Here is a 19,541-nt window from a genome sequence, read left to right as displayed (position 1 = left end):
ATTATTGTACTTAAATATGTTTTTATATGGCCTTAGGAGTGCACCCACAACCCTCCTTTTTTGTTCTTAACTTAATATAGCCTAACTGTAGAGCAGAGATAAGGTTTCTTTCTGTTGGGAACTGTTATAGGATGATGTAGTACATAAAGGGAAATATTTGCCGCTGCTGATGTCAAACAGGGCATGGGAATTCAGTCAAGTTAAAGTAAATCTCCAGTAAATAAAAGACATACAGAAATGTGACTGGTCAATAAACATTCTCAGGTCTACTGTTTTATTAGTGATTTAGTAAATGTTCAAAAGAAGTAAATAAAATGAACTGGAATTAGACCTCCACCATGCAGGGAAGCATGAGATATACTCTTACAATGACACCCAGATGAATGGGTTTTCATAATGCATTCCCTTAACTCGACTTTGAAGAAGCATTGTAAATAGGCGGAAAAAGCTTGGCAGCCCTCTCTAAACCGATTTAAAGAAAATGGCAAACTTACAATTAACTTTGTTGACATTGCCTTGAATCTCTGCCTGTGTCAGCAGCTCCTCATACACATCACGTTCTCCTCCTGTATTATCTGTCGTCAGCTACATCAACAGATACAAAGCTTTAGCATGAATCTCTAAAAAATAGCACACTTCTGATTCATTTTTACTATATAATTTATAGGAAGACAGTCATTGATGGCTCTGTGTTTTCCAACATAAAGTAAGAGACAGGATATAATTATCATTGCCATAAAAGAAGGAGCCACCACTTTATTAAGTTTTGCAAAATAAAACCTGCAATAGCTCAATAGCACAAGGAGGCAACTCGTATGCACAGCTCAACAGTGCCATCCAAAACCAAAGGTTGTTTTTAAGAGTGAGATTTGTTTGTTACCCGCTTTTTAGCATTCTCTGCTTTATGCTGCTTTGCCTGGTAAAGTGTGTTCTGATACACTGTAGCCAAAGGCTTGTTTAGATTTACGAGCATCGCATTAGGATTCTGAAGAGCGGTGAAAGTTTCTTCCGGAACACCATGATCGATGGCTTCATTGATGGCGATTACGGCTGCATGTACTGTAAAACATAATTTGACGTTTATATAATGAGGTACACTACCAAACTTCAGCTGCTATTATTCTGTCTGCTTGACGAACAGAAAAATAATTTTATATATTTAAATGCTTATTCACATTCTGCAACATCTACTACAGCAACCAATTGTTAAAGTAGCAAAATACCACCTTGTTCAGCATGAGTGCAATGAATAGGGTGTGCTAAACATACTTTCTTTACAAGGTAGATAATTAGAGTACACGTATAGTTGCCATGCACTTATAGAGCACTAGTTGTTTAATTCTACCTCGCAATGACCAAATAAGAGTACCAAGTACTTAGATCATTTCACTGGAGGGCTAAACAAAATATAGTCCAAGTAAAACCACACCCATATTATCTCACATGAAGGACACTAGGATGTATTACTCTATTTCATACAGCATACTATTTAAGGCAGGACTCCATCTTTAAAAAAACATTATTGCTTAAAGGGATACCTTGAAAAGAACATTGTATACATGAGGGCTAAACCCCATAACAGCAAAACAAACTTTAAGAAGTAAAAGCCAGTATGATACAGAAAACAGAGAAAGTCACACATTATCTGTAATTTGGAAAGCACAGACACTGACTGCAGTGTGTGTGCTTTAATGAATAACACAATTGCACACAATAACACAAACGTTTTTTATCCTTTACTAGCCTACAAATCGCTTTTATCTTGAATTTTTCCACTTACCTAATGTTCCAAAGGGGCATTAGCATGTACTGCAAGAGTAGACACTTCTAACAAATTGATTCTACTTTAGATGAAAGCAAGTGGAGTGTAAAGAAAATGCCGTTTAAATAAATGATGCCTTATATTTATTAAACATCGGTTCTGCTCATTGAACAGTATCAGACTCTCTCTAGCATCTGTGCAATTACAAATGGTTGCAATTAATGTTTCTGGGAGCCATCAATGCACTAACAAAAAGCTGCTGTCTGCATTACAGCTTGACCCTTTACAATGGATTAAATGAAACATGCAAAAAGCTGCTGCCTGCATTACATCTTGACCCTTTACAATGAATTGAGTGAAATGTGTACTTACAATGTGTTAAAATGGGCAGGGGCGCTTCGCCAATGAGGCGACTTAAGACTGTCGCCTCAGGCAGCAGCGCCCCACTAGTTACCAGGGGCGGCAAAAATGCTGCTCTTGGTACTTTAAGAGCCGAATTTCCCTCTCTGCTGCCCTGGTGTACCCCCCCCGACCCCCTCAGATGAAAAAGGTGGGCGCACGGTGGGGGGGCGACAGCAACTTCTGCTGCCTCGGGTGGCGGAGGGGCCAGGATCGCCCCTGCAAATGGGACAAACTCCCACCCTTATAACAATATAAAATTGCTTTTCTGAGCAGTTTACATGAACTTTTCTTTTTTTCTTAGTTTTAAAACACGAGTAGATTTTAGACAAAGTGTCCAAAAACATTTGCAGAGCCTTCCCCCAGAACAATTTTTGCAATAATCTTTTTGAGGGATGTCTTCATCCCCCTTCATTCCGCTAGTGGATATAAATTGTGGAATGAAACCATCTGTGTGTATTCAGTACAGAATGCATACAGGCTGTCTAACCACCACCCCCCAAAATTTGCCAAAAAAAATAACTTACATGCTGCTTCATCAACAGACAATTCACTTGCCAAAATTCCTCCAATTTTTCCAAATGCTGGCATCTGAATTCCATACTTTTCCAGCTCACTTTTCATAAAGTTAATTTCTTCGGCTAAGGTAGAAAGAAAAAATAAATTCAGAATAAGGCTCCATAGCTTCTTTGAGTTTTTTTTTCTAAATTAGGCATTAGTAACTACAGAAGACAATGCAAGACAAGAAGGAATTGTTTTGAATCTTAAATTCCATAATATATATAACATATTAGTAAGTTGAATTAAAGTTTGCATACTTTTGTCTGTTATTTGTGCATCCTTATTCACTGTGCCTCTGTGCAGTGGCGTAACTATCGCCAGTCAAAAGGTGTGAGTACCAGTGCTATTACTAGGGAAGCCAAAGTTGGTGTGATTATGCTGCAACTGGAAAGCTGCAGTAGCCCAGGAATAGGCAAGAGAATTGGTAAAAAGAATGGTGATGTCAGTGGAGGTTAAAGGGGTGGTTCACGTTTATGTTAACTTTTGGTATGTTATAGAATGGATAATTCTAAGCAACTTTTCATTTGGTCTTCATTATTTTTTTATAGTTTTTAAATTATTTGCCTTCTTCTTCTGACTCTTTCCAGCTTTCAAATGGGGGTCACTGACCCCATCTAAAAACAAAATGCTCTTTAAGGCTACAAATGTATTGTTATTGCTATATTTTATTACTACTCTTTATACAGGCCTCTCCTATTCCAATTCCAGTCTCTTATTCAAATCAGTGCAGTTGCTAGGGTAATTTGGACCCGAGCAACCAGACTGCTGGAATTGCAAACTGAGATGAGTATATTAAATATATTCCACAGAGACAACAGCTTTTTAAATGCTTTAAATATAAATTCTTCACTGATGTATTTTAGCTATCAAAGAAGCACCCTAAACAGTCATTCCTGACTGTGATAAGGTATCTGAATGTTGAGCCAAAATGTTAAAGTACATTTTTGAAAATGTCGACTGTATAATTGATACTGCATCAGCAAATATTACTGACAAAAAAATAGACATTTTCAAGAAACCTGTAAGCATATTAAAATTCTAACTTACATGCAAAACATTCTGAACTGTATGCACACAAACAAATGACTTTTCAAGAACTGACTGTATGTATACAGTATACAGAAAGAAACAAAGGCTATCCACATGATTTTTTTGTATACTGTAAAACAGAAACAAATCATTTCATTCTGACCTGTAAATTCTACCTTCCCATACAGGTCCTGAATCTGTGGAGCCAGGCCGAGTTTAAACAGGTACAGACTACAAAATAAAAGGAATACCAAGCAATTATTATTCATAATAAATAACTTTCCTACAATGAGCAATTCTTTACAGAGGTGATTTAATTGCTTATAACTAGAAGAGGAGTCATTTTTCAAAAAAATCTAAATGCATTAGCATAAGAAGAAACGGGAAAAGTAAGATGGAATTATCCTTATACTGTATAATGTATTGCATATTAACATAGATATGTACAAACATAATCTTCTAATTTACACCTCCATCTTCTTTGCAATTTCCAAACTCAGGATATCGAACTGATGTCAATGCCAATCGTGGAGACATATGTACAGCAGATTTACATTGACAAAGACTCAGTTAGCATTTGTAAGTCAAATAGTTGCTTAAAAGAGAAGTAAAGCCTAACTAAAGAGGTTTTCCATTGAAAAATAGCATAGGAAGATCTGTGCCCCAAAAATGCCCCAGTAGCTCCCCATCTTCTTTTCTGCTGATTCACTGCACATGCTCTGTGCTGCTGTCACTTACTGAGCTTAAGGACCCACTCACAATATACAGTACACATAGAATATAAATGTCACAATATAAGGCGGATTAGTAATTAATACAGATAATTACTACATGGCAGCACAGAAACCAGTGCAACTAGCATCAGAATTTAAAGGGATACTGTCATGGGAAAAAAAAAATTTCCAAAATGAATCAGATAATAGTGCTGCTCCAGCAGAATTCTGCACTGAAATCCATTTCTCAAAAGAGCAAACAGATTTTTTTATATTCAATTTTGGAATCTGACATGGGGCTAGACATATTGTCAATTTCCCAGCTGCCCCAAGTCATGTGACCTGTGCTCTGATAAACTTCAATCACTCTTTACTGCTGTACTGCAAGTTGGAGTGATATCACCCCCCTCCCTTTTCCCCCCAGCAGCCAAACAAAAGAACAATGGGAAGGTAACCAGATAGCAGCGCCCTAACACAAGATAACAGCTGCCTGGTAGATCTAAGAACAGCACTCAATAGTAAAAACCCACGTCCCACTGAGACACATTCAGTTACATTGAGAAGGAAAAACAGCAGCCTGCCAGAAAGCATTTCTCTCCTAAAGTGCAGGCACAAGTCACATGACTGGGGGCAGCTGGGAAATTAACAAAATGTCTAGCCCCATGTCAGATTTCAAAATTGAATATAAAAAAAATCTGTTTGCTCTTTTGAAAAATGGATTTCAGTGCATAATTCTGCTGGAGTGGCACTATTAACTGATGTGTTTTGAAAAAAAACATGTTTTCCGATGACAGGATCCCTTTAATAATCAGCCCTGTAGCATCAGTTTATATTATAGGTCAACCTAATTTTCTGCTTGATAATTTGCGATGACCCCCTAAGCTTAGCTTCTTAACAGCTGCTCAGAGCCCACCGAGCATGTGAGTGTCGCAGACACTTTCCAAGATGGTGACCTCCTGTGACAAGTTTGAAGTCCTGGATCATTGCTGCTATAGAGAAGCTGAAACTGTAGGCTGTTGCAATAAGGTCATTATATAAAATATGGCATTTTTAGCCATTCATTTTCAGGGTTTAGTTCTCCTTTAAAAACCCATACATGTAAATGTGTCAGGTCACTGCAAAGTAAGTCCACTAGGAAGACAGTTTCAGGCACTTTAATGTCGTAAACAGCCTTATGTGCCATTGCTCATAGTCTGGGTATAGAAACATACCCTAAAATTACAAGGTGGCTGCTGCCAAGAGTTTTATGTCTTCAGAGACTCATGATGTAATCTGAATAAACGCTACTCATGTGATAAAGATGCTTTGTCCAGGTTTCCTTTAGCCCTGCATTTTATACTGTCTGCTGTATTGTGTCTGGACAGAGCACAAGGGGGCATAAAGGACAGCTATGGTCTATTTGGCTGTAGTTTGTTTGTGATCCAGGGACACAGATTTTGTATCTTAATCCAAAAAAGGATACGCCAAATAAAGGGGGGAAACGGACACCTGGCAAGACATTATGTTCACAAAATACTGGCAGTTCCCGGGTTACATACGAGATAGGGTCTGTATGTAAGTTGAAACACATACATTAACTTATTAAATGCAACTTAGATAGATGTCCGTCTCAACATATTTATTACCGGTATTACCTTTCTCTAGGCGACACACACCAGAGGGGATTGGGGCAGGTGGTTTATTAATGCTAAATGCTAATAAAAGTCAAGCAAACCATAGTATGTTACTGTAATAGCCTCTGTATGTAAATGTGAGTTGTGTTTAGTTGTGTGTATGTAACTCGAGGACTCCCTGTCACAGTGATGGTATAAGAAGTAATTCTGCAAAGCAACAAAGCCGTCCTGCCTAGAGAAAACACATAACCTGCAAGGATTTCATTGCTCAAGAAAAATGCAGGGAATTTAAATAGAAAGTAGAGAAGATTCTTTAGATGATAAGTTTACCTCAAGGCGTGGATGCAGTATATGCACCGGGGCATATTCTTTCTGTCATATATGTCTGTTGTCTCTGGATAGAAAATCTACAGAATTACAAGACAATATTTAGTTCTTTTACAGGTAAGGGAGAAAAATGATTTACCGTAATAAAGTTGTATAGGTACAGTTTGTGATGCTGTATCTTTCTACTAATTATTAAAATTATAAAAATATGTGGAAAAGGGATATTGTCTCATCAGAGCTGTAGCAGCCAGATCCACAAGCCTGGAGATTGTTCATGTATACAAAAATATAATAAATGATGCTAATATAAGTAATTCAGAAAAAGAAAAACTTAGGCCACTGCAGATTTTATTACTAAAAAGTATAGGAAATTGCATTCTGTTTGTCTTTAAGTGAACTGAATTGTGGATTTATCTAAATCTACACATTGTGGATGTGTAAATTTAAATAAATCTGCAAGATACGTGTTGGTAGCAATTCTATGACACACCCATTACCTTTGGAAGCCCTATCTCAGACATTGCATTCAGCCACTGGATAGTGTTGTCTGTGTGTCGGAAGTGAAGGCCGGTTGCCTGCGAAAAACAAAAGTTAAATACATAATTAATAAAGTAGAACATAACACATAGCACACATGTCCAAATGCAAAATATATGCTAAAAAAGTAAAATGATATATTTTAAGAACTGCTGTTTCTAAAACAGACAATGAATGGGCAACGTAGTTTTAACCTCAAGCTATAGCACAGGTGCAGACACACCTTTTTCTAAAGGTGAACTGTTAAAGAAAACAGTTTTATTACACGTCATTTTAGTTGACTGGCTTTACGTCGAATGGATAAAAAAAAAAATCTTTCATAAGGACTAATTACATTGTATCGGGTCTGTTCTCGGTCGTATATCTTCTTCAGTGACACGACTTTTGGACTGAAAAAGTTTCCAAGTTTAGCAAGATAGACTCCATTCCTCAGACCTTCCTCTAGCTCAGTGGTGGGTGGTAAGTCTTCTCCCAGGCATGCCTCCATCCACCTGCAAGGGACAAAATATTCCATTGAATAACGGATCTTTTTGTAATATGGATCTTCATACCTTAAATCTACTAGAAAATCATGAAAACGTTAAACACAATAGGCTGGTTCTGCTTTTAAACAGGATTAATTATATCTTAGTTTGGATCAAGTACAAGTTACTGTTTTATCATTACAGAGAAAAAGGAAATCATTTTAAAACATTTGCATTATATGGATAAAATGGAGTCTATGGGAGACGGCCTTTCCGTAATTCGGAACTTTCTGGATAGTGGTTTCCGGATAACGGATCCCATACCTATATAGGATTTCATTATATATCCTACTGAAGATTTTGTACATTAATAACACTAATGTCCAGCCAGTGATACCAGTAAAGGGGATATATAGCAAACAGGAAACACTACATGGTTCATGGTTTCAATCTGGGCTAAAAATAATAATTTTTACCCCATGGATCTGCTATGGTCCATGTTCCAAATGAGGGGTAAGCATGCTCTAATGGTCCCTAGCAGAAGCACAGTAGCTGGGGGATAGCCAATCAAAGCACTGCAATCACACGTGCAAACATTGGGGTAAAGTTAGAGATTGCCACATTTTGCTTCAGTGAAATTCCGCCAGGGTGTCTCAAACACAACTTTTCACAGCACATTCCTTTGATATTTATAGGAGTATAATGCTTTGGCACAATCATGTTTTTTCACAATATTTTAATTTAAGGGGCAGATTTTAGTGATGTGCGGGTCAGGTCTTAGCCAACCCGCACCTGCCCGATATCCCTCCTTCCCTCCCTCCACGCGGGCCTGCCCAAACCCGACTTCCGGGTTCCTTTTATAGACCTGTGCCGCCCCGCCCCTCCGATGACGTCACAAAAGGGGTGAGGCGAGCAGGGGCGCTTTTATAAAATGTTGAACCTGGAAGTTGGAAGCCACCATTGTAAGGTTGAGGGCAGGAGAGAAGGCAGAAGACTACAAGAAGGGGGGTGCAAGGTCGCTCCGAACCCGCCCGACCTGTGGGTAAACCCGTGGGTCCCGCAGGTATCTGTTGCGGAGAGCAGACAGAAGAGCTGAACCCGGACCCGGCCACAACCCAAAAAGGGGGGTGCGAGGTCAGCCCGAACCCACCCGACCCGTGGATAAACCCACGGATCCCGCGGGTATTGGCCCGGCCTGCACATCACTAGTGGCAATGTCAGTGTCATACTGCCTGCACTTTCACAGGGTTAGCAGATTTATCAAGGGTCGAAAATTCGAATTTTCGATTTTTTTTTTATGGCCAAAACTGTCAAATTCGACAAGGGAATTATCCTAATTCGATTTGAGTTTTTAAAAAAAAAAAATTTAATTCGATTTTCGAGATTTATCTTACGCTGGCCCTTTAAGAACTCGAATTCGACTATTCGGCACCTAAAACCTGCCTAAGTCAATGGGAGGGATCCAGGGATCAATTTGGTGGTTTGCAGCCTTCCTGACATTCGAGTTTTTTTTCGGAGAAAAAATTAAAATCAAGTTTTTGGGACAATCCTATTCATCCGAGTTTAGACATTTCAATTTTTATAATAAATTTCGATTGGTCGAATTTCGAGTTCAAATTCGAAATTCGACCTTTAAAAATGTTTAATGAGCATTTATTGGAAGGCTGCTCACATTTGAATCACATTTTCATTTATTATACAAAAACTTATTGGGTGGAGGATGCTCAATTAGTAAAGCTCTTGATTTATAGATATTACAGTGAATACAGAGACTTACGCGGCCCTTGCTGAGGTGGTACTTTATTATGAATTTTTTTTTTTTTTTTAACATGTACAGTATTTATATATTGCCAACTTATTCAGCATGGCTGTACAATAGATGAGAGTATGTATTGAATATACATATTACATCAAATATCAACTAATACAGGAGGCAGAGAGAACCCGTCTCAGAACAGCATATCATCTAATAATATTATTTTTGAGAAGAAAACCGTAATGTAAAATATCTGTAACACTTTGTCACACCAGTTTCCCAAGTATTACACTTTCTGGATATAAACACTATTTTTAGTCAGTCCATGTAGAAAATGAATACAACATGCCAATTAATAAATTTCCCTGGGCCAAATATTCGTTTACTCATTGTTTAAAGAAAAAATACAGTGAATGCTGGCCGTACTTTTAAATACTCTATGCTGTTATTTCAACAGCATGCCTGTGTTCAGAGTATGAGATCTTGTTCTGGCAGGTTAGTGTCAGACAGTCTGACACACTCACCACTTAAGAGAAATATCTGTTGAGTGCTCTCCCACTAACAGATGAAGGGCACATCTCCCATTGCTCACTATACAATGAAACCAACTCCAACAAAATGAACAGCACTCCCTTCAGTTCTGTTCACACTGAAGAGGACAAGAATATCAGATGCCTGTCCAGATTCATTATCAGGTTCATTGATAATCACATCGACAGGCAAAGACAGTCGCTGGCCTTTGGTGATTTAATCATTCAGCACCACAATATCTGGCAAGGTGTGGCCAGCATAAGGCATGGTCCACCAAAGCATAGCCACAATACAGGTATGGGACCTGTTATCCAGAATGCTCGGGACCCGGGGTTTTCTGAATAACGGATCTTTCCGTAATTTGGGTCTTCATGCCTTAAGTCTACTAGAAATTAATTTAAACATTAAATAAACCCAATAGGCTGGTTTTGCTTCCAATAAGGATTCATTATATCTCAGTTGGGATCAAGTACAAAGTACTGTTTTATTATTACAGAGAAAAAGGAAATCATTTTTAAAAATTTGGATTATTTGGATAAAATGGAGTCTACGGTAGACAGCCATTCCATAATTCTGAGCTTTCTGGATGTTGGGTTTCCGGAATCCTATACCTGTATTATCTTATCTTTCTTTCTTTTCAAGTTCTTTTTATTGAATTTTACAATAAAACAATATGACTGTTTCGGTAACAAAATGTTAAACGTAATGTTGAACTTTAACTTGATGTTTACTAAACTTAATGGCTTTATTGCTTTTTTTTTTAAACTGTATACTTATTTGGAGATTTACTGTACACTGTATAAACAATTTAACAATATTTCTGGTTTGTGGGCACATATACACCACAATTCATTGTGTGGGCAGACGTGTGCAGTCTCAAATCCACAGCTAGAGGGATTACTTTTTGATACGTGCTTTTTGGGTTTTTAAAATGAAACAATCTTGCACAAGGGTGTATCCTGTCCAGCAACCCTGGAAGGGGGAGTGTGGAAATGAAACACACACACACACACACTTTTTTCCAGTTGTTGCTGTGAAAACCAGGCCAGTTTTGCAAATTGAGCCAAAGCTAGAAGCAGATTCTTGGTCTGAGGGAGTCTAAGAGAGTTGAATATACCACTTGAGAAATGGTAAAAGCTCTGCCAAACCATTGAGATCTAAAATCTGTCTTAGGCTAGCCTGTGTATACAGGGCTGAAGAAGAAATCGTGAAAGAGTTATGGGCGATCCTATAAAAGAGGGGATTGTGAAAGAGTTATGGGTGATCCTATAGAAGAAGAGATTGTGAAAGAGTTATGGGTGATCCTATAAAAGAAGGGATTGTGAAAGAGTTATGGGTGATCCTATAGAAGAAGAGATTGTGAAAGAGTTACGGGTGATCCTATAGAAGAAGAGATTGTGAAAGAGTTATGGGCAATTCTATAGTCAGAAAAGCAAACACCCGTCTCCCATATAATATTGTAGAGAACAAGACTTTAACTTCCTCCCATTTTCATTGCTTAGGAGTTTCTAGGTTTGTAGAGCACTATCAATGATATGCGATTTCGGTTTACCAGAACTAAAATACTACAAGCATTGTATTCTGCACGGGGTGCCATCTCTGTCAGAGTAATTCAGCCGGCAGAGAATACCCTAAGCAGCCCCTTCTGCCTCCCACTGACTATAATACAAAATGCCTTAAAGTGTCAATATTGCCATTAGTGGGTGTTTTTAGTTGCAGTAGTTCTGGAGGTTAGCATGAAGCGAAATGGAACTGTGATGGCAGACAAATTACACTGTGTGCCTTCAATCTAAACCGCTTATCTGTTATGTGCTATACAAATATAGATCCTTTAGCCCAACTGAAAGTTGAATGGCAGCCACCATGACGACAAGGAAACCTATTTAGACAAATTAGAGCTTCTTAAGTAAATACACAATTTTTAAGGCTAGGGCCTAGCACCAAAATCTGCTGAATCTTCCTGCAGTATTTTAAAAAGTATTACATTTGTTGGTGTTATTGGACATTTAAAGGGATAATATCACATAATGTTACATTTTTGTCTGTGTGCACAAGTGAGGAACCAGTTAAGGTACCAGCTAAGGGTAGAACTCCACGTGCGGTTCAAGCCGACACGTCTGCATGCTACGAAATGCATGCGACGTGTTGGATGTTCTGAAGATATAGGTAAGAACTACATTTATCAGACAGTCGGATGAAAACGCAGCGTGCAGCGTTTTCATTCGACAGTCCGATAAATGTAGTTCTTACCTGCGTTTTCTCCTTCACTTCCTGTATCTTCAGAACATCCGACACGTCGCATGGCGACATGCCGGCTTGAACCGCACCGTGGAGTTCTACCCTTAGTGCCGAAATATGTATTATATAAAATAGGCGTCATTTATGACCATAAACACTGTTGTGTTCAGTTGAGAGTAAAACTCCATTCATCAAAGACACTTGCATCACCATGAAAGCCTTGCACTTCCATAATAATTGCATTCAGTTCCGCTGCCTACCTACTTTACTGAATTAGGCGCTGCTGCTCCTATTTACACAGGGGAACCATGAAGCCCTGAAGGGTTTCCTTAGTTCCCTGTGGTACAAAAGGTAACATGATGACTTGGATTACTAGAATTTCAAGTCTTCATCCCCCACTTTATTAAGCTTTGAGTGCCCCTTATTTAATAGTTCAAACATGTATTTCCAAACTACCTGGAAGAGATCCAACTGATTTGCATGGCAATGGTGCAGACACATCACTGAGTGAATTTCAGTTTTTGCCCTGATATCCACTCAGTTTGTCTGCACCCAGCCTGATGCTGTGCCTGAATATGCAGACATATGCCGCCTCACCCCTCTAAAACCAAACACATATGGAATCCACAGCCTGCATGGCTAATTAGCAATTCCTTTAGATGCATGATGCAGACTGAACTGATTTATGATTTATGAGCCATGCATCATGCATCTAAATAAATTGCTAATTAGTCATGCAGGCTGTGGATTCCATATGTGTTCGGTTTTAAAGGGGTGAGGTGGCAACCCTATGCAGACAACAGTTGGCACCTAGCCGGTACATCACTAGCCTAGCCAGTACAATATTGGCAAAGGCCAGTATAACAAAATTTCTGCCCCAATGCAGACTGCCCTGCAGGCCGCCCACTGACATCATCGCTTTGCCCAAAAACATCACTGATCCGCACAATGACATCACTCTGTCTCCCTCAAGTTATCATCCTGCCCTAATCAAGCCACGGACAGTATTTTGCAGTGACTGGTTAGGCTGTTTCACTGCCTGCATTTATAAGCAGGCTAAGAAACAGCCAGGTCTAACTCTAACCATAGCCTAACTTCAGCTCCTCAATGGCATTAAAAAAAAATTAAAATCCTAATATTTTAATTACACTCAGAAAGAACATAGACTTTATACCACATTGCTGAGCATTTTTCAGTTTTCCAAAGAGTGGAAAAGAACAAGACAAAATAAAACACCCTGTGATCATCGATTGCTGGGAATAACATCAGGGGGTCAGGCTTCCTGAAATGCTTTTGAGACAACAACTGCGCATGTAACAGGAAGTACTTGGAGATGAGGAAAGTGAAGAAGGTCAGTAGTAGGAAGCCAGGGTTGTAACTCTATTCTCAAGGGATCACTACAGGAAAAGACAAAAAGCTATGGAAAGATCAATCCTATCCTGACGAACATTTCTCAATAACGTTTTAACCACCCTAAAGAGGATTCCAGCCAAAATCTGCTTTTCTCCATAACGAAAGCTCAGCAACTTTCCAATACAAATTAATTAAACTCAGGCTTCATCTCAAGGATGTTGGTGGTCTTCCTTGTATGATCTGCCAGATTCAAGTGCCTCCACAATATTTCTATTAACAGAACTGAAGACTTCCATACTGTTTCAACAGTCACAACCAGACAACACATGAAAGAAAACCTCACTGCTTTCAATGCATTACATGTTTAAACCATTTAACATTTTTATTTAAACGATATTGGGAAGTTCTTTTCTTTTTAATCAAAAGAAAAAACAAAACAAACAAACTTTCTTTTCACTTCGCTTTTCTGGAGGACCCCTTAAAAGAGGCTCTAAACCCAACCATAAGATTGTCCCCCTCCCCTCCTTAGTTTTCAGCTTTTTTGCCCAAAAAAAGCTTAATCAAAATGCAAGAACATTCACCAATGAGAATTCTACTGACCAAAAACTGAATTATAGAGAATTTACAAATGTCGATTACCAGCACTATGTTAGGTATACAGATTATTGTGTGATTGAGATCGTGATCAAACATGGTGATAAAGGACACACATGTTCATTGTTGGGAAAAATGAGTTTTATTCCTTCCAACTCCAGTTGGAGGAACATAGAACATGGAACTAGATTATAAATATCAGGTGGGATTCTCTTTGGAGGATTATTTAGCATGTTTTTGCAGCCGCTGCCTGTGGGGAGCTGAGGAAATTGTACAATTGTTGCTTTATCAACAAAATTATGATGTCAATGAACTGCATCGCCTCTTCTTCTGCAATATTACTTTAAGTATACAGCCCTTGCTGGACTACAACTTCCAGCATGCCGTAACCTTGAGAATATGTATGTATTTGTAGTGTGGTTGAACTGTTCAGTGCAGCAGGGTTTAGATTCCCTTTAAATATAAATATTCAGGAATGCTTTTACTCATTTCAGATTGTATATTCTATTGCAAGCTCAAGAAAATGCTCTAAAAGTGACCTGACTTTATTGCAAGATTGTCATATTTTGCAGCTACAGGTATCCGCATGCAAGAAAGGTAATCAAACCTCTTGTTTCTAAAACAGAGGTAACATTTTTGCAAGATATGAAAGCTCTTTCATCTGATTCTTAATTTTATTATATTACTATAATTATCCTTTATATAGTGCTGAGCCTGACATATTCTACAGATATTGTTCATCATTCTCAAAAGGTCACTGCCACAGTGGATCTATCAGAGTCCAGTTATCCTTCCAGAATTTTTTTGGAGTATGGTAGGAAAGCAGAGTACCCAAAGGAGAACATGATGCATTAGGGCTCCCTGAAGAAGTAGTTACACAGAGAATGGAAAAAGAACTTCAGAACAGTCAAGCACTGGTGTTGTACTCCTGAATCCCATGGGCACCATAAAAATAATTCAGCATAATTAAATTAAATTGGCAAGGGAATGCTAGTTGTGTCAGGCAGGGATCACTCAGAGCTCCAAAGAGAATGCAGCTCTCCTGGCCACAGGCAATGTAAGTCACGTTAGGTCGGATTGGCAGATAAGGTATTTAGTTTACATTTGCTACAGAGATAAGCAGATACCAACTGCCTCTGCAGGAAATATTCAAGTTTTTTATGTAACAGTCACACTTCATTGAGTCAGAAATAGAAATGGCTTTCAGTTTTATCACAGTAGTTGGGAGAGAGAAAAAAATAAATTTCAGATATGACATTTGTGAGGATTTGGGCTGTGGGGGAGACTGGGATCATACATGACCCCTTGTTTTTACAGTCTCAGTTTAACAAAGTAAATTAACACTTATTCTGGCATTTCTTTACAGGGGGGTACCTATATAATATTTGAGGAACTGGCCTGAACAGCTCTCTTTCACAAGAGGGTGTAAATGCAATATCCCTGTTGTGCAACACTCATACTCCCCTCCTGCATGGGTAATAAGAAGAGGACTTACTGATAATCTGAATGAATTTAGGTGACTCCACAGCCAAAATGTACAGAGGCACGTTGTGAGTTTCCTATTGTCTTGGGTTGTATGCTTAAGCACTAACTTGCCTCAGGGGAGACACTTACTGGGTAATTTCTATAGTGCATTTGAATGTCATTGTGAAGCTATGGAATTCTCTTCCTAAATTGGTTGTTCTAGCAGATAAATAATAATAATGATGATAATAATAAGTCAATCTAGATTGATATACCAGATAGATTCAGCAACGGAAACCTGTCAAGATTCTATAGAAGTCAATGGGTAGTGTATTTTCCACATTAAAGCTATTTGAAAAAAAATTCTAATATTGAATTAAATAGTTATGCCAGAGCAATCTGCAATTTTTTAGTAAGTGGAAGTGGTTTCACTTCCTCACATGCAAGCCCCCACTGCAAATCTTAAGTCACAACCCATAGTCATTTTTATAGAGTCTTGGAGTATACATTCTTGTAACCACAGAGAATGCAGAAATTCTAATGCTGAAAGTAGCTAAAAGTAAAGATGCATTGCAGTGATGTCCAACTTATTACATATGTGACAGTGAGCCACTTAATTTTCATGCATTGTATACAAGGGATTATATTAAAATGATGTCATACAATGTTGTATATGATAACACTTAGCAGACTGGGTCTATAAAAACCCTTTGGAGGGCTACATCTGGTCTGAGGGTCTCCAGTTGGACAGCCATGATCTAGGACACAGTGCTGCATGTTATTCACACCCAGCAAAAACACGGTCTTGAAATTGCAAAATGTTCTCCGCACTGCCTTAGCCTTATAGAAATGGACTGGCTGCAGAATGCATGGATATTAGTGGGGGTGATGGAAGGGGAGGGTTTATCAAGCAGTCACGTTCTGTTTCTTGCTACACTTGAGGGTTTTAAATAAACACAACCACAGCAGATTGCTGCTTACGGACTGCTCTCCTCTTACTATATGGCAAAAACACTGTCTTGTCCAACAAGGAAAACATGAGATTGGTCAATTCATGCATTTGAAACTAATCAACATTTAATTTGTCCTTCAATGTCTGTTAATAAAGTATTGTAAAACACTTGTTTATATGCTAAAGCGTTCCTTTCAGCTTTGTAAAACAAATTACAACTCCCGAAATTAAAAACTTAAATATAGATAAGAGATTTCTGTAAGTGTAATTTAACATTTTTCATAAGATGACATATTTAAAATATGTTTGTTTCAAGCATCACTGAGGAAACCAAAAGTTTCGAGACACCTCATCACCTCATTTCACAGTTTAAGGGAGATTCCAGACTAAGGCTATGGACACACAGGCTATAAGCTCTGGCTGTTGTCAGACTGTGTATATTTGTAGGTTGAGAGAAGCAGATCTGCTCAGTGCCCCTGCTCCATTGATTTGAATCTGATCAGCCTGTGTGCAGTCACACACAGTGGAGCTGACGCTGCGTCAGTGGACAGGTCTAACTTTTGCTATTCTAGTGTTAAGCTAAGTGTTGGAATTTTTATAAATGCAGAAGGTTTTTCTTTACGGTAAGGCTATGGGCCCACAGGCTGTTGGCTCTGGCTGTTGTCAACCTTTGTATTTTTGCCGGCTGAAAGAAGCAGATCTGCTCAGTGCCCCAGCTCCATTGATTTGAATCTTATCAGCTAGTGTGCAGTCACACACAGCGGAGCTGAAGCTGAGGTCAGTATTTGGGCTGTGTGTGACCACATACAAGCTGATCGGATTCAAATCAACGAAGCAAAGGCACTGAGCAGATCTGCTTCTCTCAGCCTGCAGAAATACGCTGGCTGACAACAGCCAGAGCCAACAACCTGTGTGCCCATAGCCTAGGGAATTTTTGCTGCTGTCTACAGCTTTTTACCATGAATTTATTGCAGACATTTACATAGCTAAAGCCAAAACTCCTTCATTGTCACAGTAATGTAACTTGTTGTTATATAGTGACATATACTCATGTATTCATGTTTTGGCTCTTTGAATCATAATGGAAACTAAAAAGATTTTGATAAATGACACAAACTGTTTCCGTCAATTAGTACACACTAAAATATAGCACACAGGTATGCTTATTGCCAGAATACTCTCCCACGTCTTCTATAAATAATCCTCATTATAAGATTATGCTCGTGATCTATGACAATTGTATTTATCTAGTCTTGGTAGATGTTTCCTTAGTACAGCTGGATCTATAAAGCAAGATCATTCTTCCAAGATTCATTGCCAAGATCATCAATCAAGTGGATCTTTGTCTGATTTTTCCATCAAATTTGGCTGATCTGACGGTGTGGCCACCAGAACACTAGCAGATCAGGCCTAAGCAGTACTGTGAGGGGAAACGTGCATCAAAGGACCAGTGGCATCTTCACTGAAAGGGTTTTTCTAACCTGATCATGGTGAAGCAGACAGCTGGGATAGACCCATACATGGGTCAGTAAACTACCAATTTGTTCTGAAAGGGCCAAGCTATATATATCAGAAAACTGCAGACCCAAATGTAAGGGAACTATGCATGGCATGAGGCAATGGTCTCAACAACAACAAAGCACAAATAAGTAAGATCTATCATGTCTGTATCTGGTCAGGGTTATCTGCGAACTAAAAAAGCAATAACCAGAAATAGTATCTAAACTATGGTAGACAGATAATACTGTACAGGGATTTGTATGTTCCCCCTGAAAAAATTAATTTACATCACTGGCCAATCTGGTCATTTAAAGCAGGCACAGTTCCCATTTTTATCAGGAGGAAAGTTTGTATTGGAGAGACTCCAGTAAATGAATAGTATTATCTAAAAAGTAAATAAGCTTTGGTTTTTATTTGGCTTTGTTTGATATCCAAATAGCACTGGGGAAATGCTGAGAAAATCTATATTTATATTATGTCATGCTAATCTGAAAGATAAACTCAAGTGGCCCCAGGGGCAATGATTAAATCCTATGCAGACCAGTCTGGAGATGACGACATCAACAGTCCAATGCAGTCCTTGGCCAGTAGGGATTTCAAACCTTCCAATTCCCGGCCACATATTGCTTGGGTAGGCTGTTGTTTGGGCCCCATTCACATGTCAATAAGCTGCCTACTAAGTCTGGAGTGGGAGACTCCACAGCTAATATAGTCCCAAGTATGGTCAGCATTTCTTAGTATTGCGCAATAAATTAAGTTTCCCAAATAGTATACTTAACTGCTTCTGTAAGTTTAATAAAGCAAATTATGCTGTCATCATATAATTCACTTTTTCAGATTAAATTTCATATTTGGAGGCTTGTGGTAGAAGGGCACAAAGCTTTGCCTAAAGGACAGTTACAGTAAGATTTACGGGTGAATGATTATTTCTAGAAATTCATGAAAGTCAAGCCTGAAAGCCAGTTTGAGCGAGAACTGGGTGAACACCTTTTTTCTCTAATAGAAGTCTCTATTTTTCTCTAATAGAAAGTATGATCCTGTACAAAATGTTGAAACACTAAATATTTTATTTTAATACACTTTATGACTGTTTATAAAGTTAGAAAACAATGTTAAAAAGCATAAAGGGTGTAGTTTGTCATTTTATCCTTACCTGTTGTGAACCACATTCAAATTCTGTATCCAGATGGAGAGGTGAAGACCCCCCCCCACCCCTGCTGCAAAACTTGAGTTGCTTATGACTTAAAGAAACAGTAACACCAAAAAAATGTAATTGTTTTAAAGTAATAATATAATGTACTGTTGCCCTGCCTTGGTAACACTGGTGTGTTTTCTTCAGAGACACTAGCATAGTTTAAAAAATAGCTGCTGTGGAGGTAGCTTACAATTTAGCCATTCACAATCTTGTACAGTCAGTGGCGCAAATAGAGTGTGCCGGCCCCCCCCTGCAAAACCCGGTGCACCTTGTTCCCCATCCACCGTCCACTTCCCATCCTTGCCCATGCCCCACCTCTGCCCCGCCCACGTCCCATTCATGTCCACACCCCACCTCTGCCCCGTCCGCTTCCCATCCTTGTCCACACCCACCTCTGCCCCACCCACTTCCCATGCATGCCCGTGCCCCACCTCCTGCCCGACTTGCATCCCCCTTCCTTGCCTCAGGTAAGAGAGTGGCTGAAGAGGAGGGAGCTTTATTAGCTATAAAGGAAGCAGACCCCATAGTCTGGGCCCCCCCTGTTCCCGATGTC

The 19,541-nt window shown here is 38.9% G+C and overlaps 1 protein-coding gene across 1 annotated transcript in view; it reads right to left on the bottom strand.

The window, feature by feature from the left end:
* The window catches only part of LOC445857 (ras GTPase-activating-like protein IQGAP1), an 81,600-nt gene that overhangs the window by 39,860 nt on the left and 22,199 nt on the right, over positions 1-19,541 (bottom strand). Inside the window, exons 3-9 of the mRNA XM_018255372.2 lie at positions 7,276-7,432; positions 6,902-6,979; positions 6,408-6,484; positions 3,915-3,982; positions 2,689-2,802; positions 881-1,059; positions 495-585 (exon numbers count right to left, since the gene is read on the bottom strand). Coding sequence (XP_018110861.1) covers positions 495-585; positions 881-1,059; positions 2,689-2,802; positions 3,915-3,982; positions 6,408-6,484; positions 6,902-6,979; positions 7,276-7,432 — 764 coding nt within the window. The remainder of the gene's footprint in view (positions 1-494; positions 586-880; positions 1,060-2,688; positions 2,803-3,914; positions 3,983-6,407; positions 6,485-6,901; positions 6,980-7,275; positions 7,433-19,541) is intronic.

This window comes from Xenopus laevis, chromosome 3S, assembly GCF_017654675.1.
Source record: "Xenopus laevis strain J_2021 chromosome 3S, Xenopus_laevis_v10.1, whole genome shotgun sequence".
Taxonomy (NCBI): Eukaryota; Metazoa; Chordata; class Amphibia; order Anura; family Pipidae; genus Xenopus; species Xenopus laevis.
Note: the sequence above shows the minus strand (reverse complement) of the source record. Positions and strands in the feature narration are given on the sequence as shown.